The sequence below is a fragment of the Pinus tabuliformis genome, chromosome 1_2 (genome assembly GCF_031772625.1).
Source record: "Pinus tabuliformis cultivar Carrire ecotype Pingquan chromosome 1_2, CPIR1, whole genome shotgun sequence".
Lineage (NCBI taxonomy): Eukaryota > Viridiplantae > Streptophyta > Pinopsida > Pinales > Pinaceae > Pinus > Pinus tabuliformis.
In genome coordinates this window covers 1,192,674,765-1,192,683,080 of record NC_142298.1, presented here as the reverse complement: position 1 = coordinate 1,192,683,080, position 8,316 = coordinate 1,192,674,765, and the positions used below count along the sequence as shown (strand labels likewise).

Sequence of the window (8,316 nt, the reverse complement as noted above, 5' to 3'; positions counted from 1 at the left end):
CCAAATAGTCATCTAAATAAATTTCTTAAGGCAGGTTTTTCTCAACTACTGTGAATGGAGAAGAGTTGGCTAAATTTAAAACAAGGTTAGCAGAAACAGACACCCATATGCAGAGAAATTTTAATCTATGTCTTTACGATGCCATTGTGCGCCCACAAAAACCTATGGAGCTACAGTATCCAGAATATCCTAAAGGCGCAGGTAAATTGCGTACTGTTGAAAAAGATGTTATTTTAAATATTTGTATAGTTTTGGAGTTTATAGAGGTTTATGATCTTTTGTGTTTAAATATGTTGCAACAGTTGGCATCGAAGATCCATTGAAAGAAGTTATTGAACGGCTAGAAATGGGAAGTGACAAAAATGCTGTAGCAGTAATGGTGCATGGCTTTGGTGGCATGGGAAAGACTACCCTTGCCGATGCCGTGTTTGCACGGCTGCTTAATGCAGAAATAGAAGGATATAAATATTCCTATGTTAGATTGTTTGATACTATAGCATCAACTCCAAATCTAGTAGAGTTGCAAAAATTCATAATAAAAGCTTTGAGGAGGGGAGAAGAGCCAAAAGTTGAGTTCCAAAGGTATGAAGAAGGACAAGGACAAATTAAGAGCATCTTAGAGAAAGAAGTGGTTTTTATTTACATAGACAATGTGTTGATTAGGGATGAAGTTCAAGAACGTGGAGATGCACTTGATCAGCTTCTCCCTAAGAATATGGGGAATGCCAAAAAATTGAGGTTGCTCATAACTGCACGAAATAAAGATGCAGAGGGTATAATAGTGCGCAAAAAAGTAAAAACAGAATGCTACGCTATTCAAGGCCTTCCTGAAGCAGGGGCAGCGGAACTTTTCAAGAACACACTGGGTGACAAACGGGAGCAACTAGATCCTAGCGAAATCGATGAGTTAGTCAAGATATGTGGAGGCGTACCAAAGCTTTTGACGGTGGTAGCAGGATTCATAAGCGCCGAAGAAAACACGCTAAATGCTTATAGAACAGTGATAAAAGAGAGCAAAACAAACTGGAAGGGTAAAATTGGGGAGGACATAAACTTCTACGTCTTTGCCTATGAAAATCTTCACCACACCTTGCAAGATCCATTTTTGGATATTTGTTCCTTTTTTGAAGGATGGGACTGGAAAATACTTTCAAATATTGTGGGAGACTCAGAACTGGAAAAGCTGGAAAAGAGAGGGCTAGTCACCCAACATGCGAAAGGTATGACTGCAAAGGTACACGATGTCATCTTGGCAATTGGTCTCCAGAAGACAGAAGGACAAAGGTTCAGATTGGCCAGTGCAAATGACATTCAAGAGTTTTTAGATAAAGAAGATGAGGTACGCAATCTTCTGTCCAGTTTAGATTGATCGTAAATTTAGATTTATCTAAACTTATTAAATATATACGGATATATTTTTTAATGGTTTATTTTCATATTATCTAATAATTTTTAATAAAAAGTATATTTTAAAAATAAATTTAAACCACAATTTCGTTTTGAATTATTTAATTTTATATTAATTTTTAAAAATATTTTTTCAAAAATTTAACTTTTTCCATGTATAATAAATTTAAATGAATTATTTTTTATAATATCATACATAATTATTTGCTTAAAATTGATTTATATATAATCATTTATTTTTTAGAAAAATATCTTCAAAATCTATCACATAAAAATATTATTTGTTAAAAAATATTTATACTAAAATATTATTTGTGAAAAAATATTTTCGTGTGCTATCAGAACGACAGTTTTCTAAAATATTTCTTTCAACACCAAAATATTATTGGTCAAAAAACATTTTCATGTGATATCAGAAAGACATTTTCCTAAAATAATTCTTTCAACACCAAAATATTATTGGTCAAAAAACATTTTCATGTGATATCAGAAAGACATTTTCCGAAAATAATTCTTTCAACATTTTTCTAAATAATTCTACTCATAAAGACGTACATTCATACATTGATTTTTTATTTAATTTATTTAAATTTGAATGTTCGAGTATTGTAAGCGACAACATCTCCCAGCTATACCCTACTGTAAAGCACCAAGCTATTCTTATTGAAAAGTGATCATATATAGTCTTGTTTATCTATTTTGATTCTTATGACTGACTTGATAATATTTAATAATAATGTAGGACCTTCGCAGAGTCAAAGGCATATGCTGTAGTGGCAACAGCCGTCCGATCTATATACCCGCAGAAAAACTAGAGTTAATGTCTGGATCTTTAAGAGTTCTTCAACTTGGACGCTCAATAGATGTGCAGGGCAAATGCGGAAGCATATTTAAAGAGTTGGTTCTTTTCAGTGCAGAAATTTCCCATCTCCCTTTTGATGTATCAAAATTAAAGAGATTCGAGAAGTTGAGTTATTTATGTTACCAACCAGAAGATTTACCAAATCTAAGTCAGGCAAGTCCACTTCAAATACCCGGTCCCCGTTATTGCTTTTCCCAATTTTCTTCGAATATCTTAGAACGGTTTATCATCAGCAGTTTTTATTACCTTTAATGATTTGAGTTATTATTTTCATATATGAATCATTGCATAAATTGCAGATGCCCTCCAGTCTTAGACACATCGAGTTCCAATTAAACTCGCCTGCCTTTAAAATCACTTCCAATTGTCTTCAGCAAGTCAGGAATTTGCGAGTACTGGAACTGGCGAATGCACATTTTAAAAACTTGCCTCAAGAGTTGGGACATGTGGTAAACGGTTTGCAGGAATTAACGTTTTCAGGTTGCGAATATCTAGAGGAATTACCGGAATCTATTTCAACGCTTGGATCTTTAAGAACGTTGGGGATGATATCCTGTCCTTGTTTGAAGAGCCTGCCAGAAGATTTTGGTTCATTGAATTCTCTACAATTTCTCTATTTGTATAACTGTAGAAGTCTAAAAGCGCTTCCTAGCAGTCTTGGAAATCTTACTTCATTGCAAACACTCAGTTTGTTGGGCTGTGAAAGTCTAAAAGCGCTTCCCGTCAGTCTCTGGAAGCTGACATCATTACAAGAACTTAATTTGTACCACTGTGATAGTCTGGAAACTCTTCCTCTTTCATCTTTGGAAAATTTGACCATATTCTGTCCAAACATACAAGTTCTCCCATCTGGCATCGGAAACTTAACATCCCTTGTTAGCCTTCGTCTATGTTGTTCGAAACTAAGTAGTATTCCTGAAAGCATTGGGCAGTCCAAGTTGTTGAACACAATCATGTTATCTGCCAGGATAAAAGAACTACCCGACGGGTTTTGCAACCTCTCCTCTTTAACAGACTGTGATATCGATGATTGCCAGCATCTAGAGAAACTTCCAGATCGCTTTGGACAACTTACAAATTTAAGAAGCCTAAGGCTAGGCTGTTGTGAAAGTCTAAAGAAGCTCCCAGAAAGTTTCAACCAACTCAAATGCTTGGAGAGCTTGAGTTTAGAAGAATGCGCGATTCTTGAAGAATTATGTACGAACTTCAAAGATCTCTCATCACTGCGAGTTCTAAGACTGAATGACTGCAAGATGCTAAAGAAGCTCCCTGAAGATATTCATTGCCTCGTCAAATTGGAAGTTCTAGATGTACGTAATTGCCGTGTGTTGGAAGGGAAATGGATGGACAGCATGGTAAAGATGAAAACATTACAGATGGTCAAGATTGGAGGAAGCCCGTTGTTGGAGGAGAGATGGGGTGAAATTGAAAAACAATGGGATCCATCATGGTCTTTTGCAGTTCATACAGGGCAGGTGATTAACATTTTCAAATATGTTTTCTTTGCCCACGTCATAGTTCACTCTCTGAATGTTTATTAGATCCTAAAATATATCATGCGGGAAAAAATTGCTAATCATACTTTATATTTCCTTTCTACTCACTTTAACTTTTTCTTCAGGGTTTATCAAATAAGGAGAATATTGCTAAACAGTTGCAGCCAAATTTTGATAGCATTCTCACTGATAGACGAGGACAGCCATTCCATATATCTGATCGTCCTTTGAACACCCCGCTACTTGTTATGTTTGATGCTGACAAAGAGGATTTCGGGAAGCGTTTTCTTTTCCCTTTGATTGAGGAGAATATAGATGATATCCAAATAAATCTCGATATAGTTTATTTTGGCAACCATTTTAATGAATTGCCTGAGAAATTGTCGTATAGAGTTCTTGGCCATGCTCCTGCTGACAGTACTGCCGAAGCATTGTTTCAAAAGGTGCTCTCATTAGATCTAGAGGAGACGTCGGACATTAGCTGGCGGCGCTCTGACATGGGTTTCCTGACATTCAGCGCGAAGATTGTCCATGACGAAAAAGGTGATAAATACCTTTCTTGTTGGGAACGTTTAGAAATAGAGTCGATGGAGGAATTTATAATGAAGAAATGCGGAAGGTACCTTAAATTGAAGCAATTGGTAGAAAGACCTCGAGAGAGTCCTATAGAGTTGCTAAGAGAGCTATTCAAAAGTGGAGAAAATGAAAGTTCTCTTGCCTTTTTCAAGCAGGGTGCACCAACGCAGGTATTCAAGTACTCTATATTTTGTTGATAATTTTTCATTAAAAACAAAATATTCAAATTCCCTTTATTGGCTATTGATTTTATTATGTTTTTGTTGATATGAAAATTGTAGGTCGGAGTCGACGAAGTGAAAGGCAAAACCATTTTATTAGACATCCGGCCCACCAAGCTCTGTTATGATGTTCCTCTTCAGTCATTAGTGGAGATGTATGTTGAGGTGAAGGAGAAAGGGATATTTGATTTTGAAATTATAACAATTCCAATAATACAGTACAAGGCACATGGGTGGTGGGATACATCTGAGAAGTTTTCAAGAGAAGTTCCGTGGTTGGTCCTTCAAAATCCGCGGCAGCTGACAAATGCAACTAAGTTTTTCCTCGTTGAAGGGTGCTGGGAAGAACCGCCAAAGGGTTGGGAACCAAGGCCACGGAATTGGGAACAATGGCCAATAGGGTTCGACAGATGGTACCCGAATATAATGAAGATATTGCAAAGCAACGGGACATTTGCAGGGCGAAACCCAAGGGGAGTATTGCTTATGGTGAACACATGGGGGATTGAAGCTTTTCCTTTTACGGAAGAAAAAAGTAAAGAATTAATAGAAAAAGAAGTTGAAGAAATTAAGAATATGCCTGCTTTAATGTTTCTCCTGAAGCATTTGGATAGGGTGTCGGAGCAGGTCAGTAATTATCTGTTTTTGGTCAGAAGGAAAATAATTCTGTTAGTGATTTCATGCTTTAACTTCGTTATTCATTCTCGTGCGATATAAATTAGGAGGAAAATGGCTGTTATTGATTTTTAGTCTTAACTATTCTTTTTCTTTACTGTTGATCATGAAAAAGGTCAAAAAGGCACTGCATCAGCAAAAAATTATTTGTTTATGTACTTTTGATCCAGAGGACTTTACAGATTCCATAAAGATTTTGTCGACTGAGTTGAAGGATAACATTGAAATAATTTATATTCCAAAATTTGGTGGAGAAGGTTCAATTATAGCTTCAGGGGCTGTAGAGTTCACAGATATCAAGTTTAAAAGGTATTGGCCTTTGGAACAACCAAAGACGTTACAAGTGGAAATGCAGAAGATGTTTTTGTTAGATTTATCTGAGCATGAGGCTATGAGATTTTGGGCACGTTTCCACATTTTACAACAAGGAATGAAAGAAATAAATGATAAGTATGGACAATTGAATGAAATGAAAATGCTTTTAGATTCTACTACTTTAAGGGATATAAGGCTCCCTGGCTATTTATGGATGGTCATTATGGATGAAGATGGGAATTTGATAACAACCAGGGGAGAAAAATTTGTAAAATTATTTCAAACGCTTCAAAATGACAAAGCAAAGAATTTGATCCAACAGTTGGTCAAAGGTGGTAAGGAAAGTCGGAAAGAAACATGGGTTGAATTGGAACAATTGTTAAATATTGATGAGGTAGGTAGTGGAAGCGACCTTCATGAGGAAGGCACGCCCCTTAATCAGGCAGGACCCAAATCAATTAATGATGATTCTGCAGAACCTAGCTCAACTAATGATGATTCAGCACAACCCAGCTCAGCCAATGATGATGCAGCAGAACCCAGCTCAACCAATAATGATTGAGCAATGCCTAGCTCGACCAATGATGATTCAACAGAACCGAACTCAGCCAATAATGATTCAGCAAGGACCCAACTCAGCCAATGATGATTCAATAGTGGCCAGTGCTAAGAGTAACATACCTAATTTTGAAACATCAACCAATGATGATTCAGCAGAATCCAGTGCAACCAATGATGATTCAGCAAGAACGCAACTCAGCTCAGCCAGTGATGACTCAGCAGAATCCAGTGCAACCAATGATGATTCAACAGCTCAGCTGAGGTAAGCCAATGATGATTCAATACTGACCAGTATTGAAGAGTAACGTTCCTTATTTTAAGTTGTTTTAGCGTGTAGAATGTTTCTTGGCCTTAGGGTATGCATCTTGATTTTGTGTGCATCTTGATCGTGTGTGGAACAATATATTTCTATATATAAAGACATTTCGCCATTTTTAATTGAAATCATTCATTCCTTTTTAATGTATCTTATTTTTATTTAAATTTAAAATATAAGTTCAAAGGTTTTGAATTTTTTTTATTAAAAAATTCTAATTTAAATAATGCATTGAAAAATTACATAATGCGTTTTTTTCCTTGTTATAATAAATTTAGTTAATTTGATGAATGTTTGAAAAAATTCTTCAGCTAAAGTTTTTGGTCTTTAATTATTTGTTTACTTATAAAATATATATTTATAATGGTACAATATTTAATTTACAATTTTTTTTTTATAAATTTATTAATATTTTAATATGAATTAAAAATAATATATCATTTTAATAAAAAAATAAACATACCATAATATATATTATACTTGAAATATCTAAATATTGTATTAAATTATATATATATATATATATATATATATATTTTTTTTTGTTTGATGACTATTTTCTTTCATTATTTTTTGTTTTTTAATTAATAATATTTCGATTAAAAAATATCATAATATAATATTTGTTTTAATAATGTTAAAATAAACTCTAACTTAAAATTTCATGTATATAAATTTTGAAACTAATATACATGAAGAACTCATATCCAAAAAATCAAGTTTAAATGATAATTTATTATCAAATTTGACAAATAATAAGGTTTTTTCTTTTTTGCAATATTTGAAGTCATTTTTCAAATTGTTAACTAGCTTTACCATTCAATTCTTTGTACACTTGAAAATGAGATATATAATTAAGCATAAATTTATAATCTCTTTTAAACTTATATTGAGTAATTTATTTTCACCTTTTATTCACTTAACGACTAATTGTGAATCTTTTTGTTGAAATTCCTTACAACTAATTTTATCAGCTCTCTTGAGGCCACACATTCAAAATGGTTATGTATCTCATTCTTAATATTGATTTTGAATTTTATAAAATAATCTTTTAAACAATTACCAATACCATTGATACCACAAATACTACAGGGTTTCTAGTAATTCTAGTGAAAATACCCTAAATTTTTTACCCATATATGAATAAGTTTGTAACTTGTCTAGAAGTTTCTCTTTCTATTCTTGTCTATCTAGTTGAAATTAGAATGAGCTTGTGGAACAACCTGGAATTTTTTGCATAGATACATTTTCAAATATCAAGGAAATTCAAGCAAGCTAGATATTCCATTGGTACCAAGAGTGTTTATTGATGTCTCCAAAACCACAAGTGAAAATACTCAACTAACAAACCATGGTAGACATTTCCTTGTCACATCCCTTGACCAATGCCCTTCCAAACCTACTAAGAAAATGTATATAGAATTAAGTGTGAGTTGAATTCCTCAGCCTTCATGATGATGATGATGATGATTAACGTCCACTATGGTTGTGTGGGAGAGGACTAGACTTTATTTCTTGAAACTATATCGGGGTGGCATCTCTATGCGATGGACGAACATGGAATTTCAGTGTAGCTTGGGTGCTTTGTGATCTAAAGGTCATTATTTTTTTGGCTAAAATTACCTTTGCAGGTATTCTGCTCTTTGATTTCTCTAGGGAATCCCAGTATCATATTCATATCCTTCACATATATGCTCCATATGATTCTACAAGGGAGTTTTAGAATCAACTTGACAACTCTAGTATATTAACAATGGGCTCATTTATTCTTGTTGGTGATTTAAATATAATGATGGTTGTGGGGGATACATGGGGTCCAAAAGGAAAAATGAATCCTTTGGGGAGTTTCTTTTTGGACCTCTTTGGGGTAAATAATTTTGTTGACAT

General features: G+C 34.1%; 1 protein-coding gene across 1 annotated transcript; it reads left to right on the top strand.

The window, feature by feature from the left end:
* Window positions 1–24: 24 nt before the first annotated feature.
* Window positions 25–6,575, top strand: LOC149210502 (uncharacterized). The gene is made up of 7 exons (XM_089396732.1): window positions 25–201; window positions 303–1,339; window positions 2,150–2,422; window positions 2,569–3,744; window positions 3,891–4,511; window positions 4,623–5,189; window positions 5,353–6,575. Exons 1-7 carry the CDS (start codon window positions 108–110, stop codon window positions 6,112–6,114), a joined length of 4,530 nt encoding a protein of 1,509 aa, XP_089252858.1. The 5' UTR covers window positions 25–107; the 3' UTR covers window positions 6,115–6,575.
* The last annotated feature ends 1,741 nt before the right edge of the window (window positions 6,576–8,316 follow it).

Bases quoted from the DNA above. Each gene is read 5' to 3' on its own strand.
- LOC149210502 (XM_089396732.1), top strand. From the start codon at position 108: ATGCAGAGAAATTTTAATCTATGTCTTTACGATGCCATTGTGCGCCCA. The intron at 2,423-2,568 runs GCAAGTCCACTT...CATAAATTGCAG, and splicing joins ATTTACCAAATCTAAGTCAG to ATGCCCTCCAGTCTTAGACA. The intron at 5,190-5,352 runs GTCAGTAATTAT...ATCATGAAAAAG, and splicing joins TGGATAGGGTGTCGGAGCAG to GTCAAAAAGGCACTGCATCA.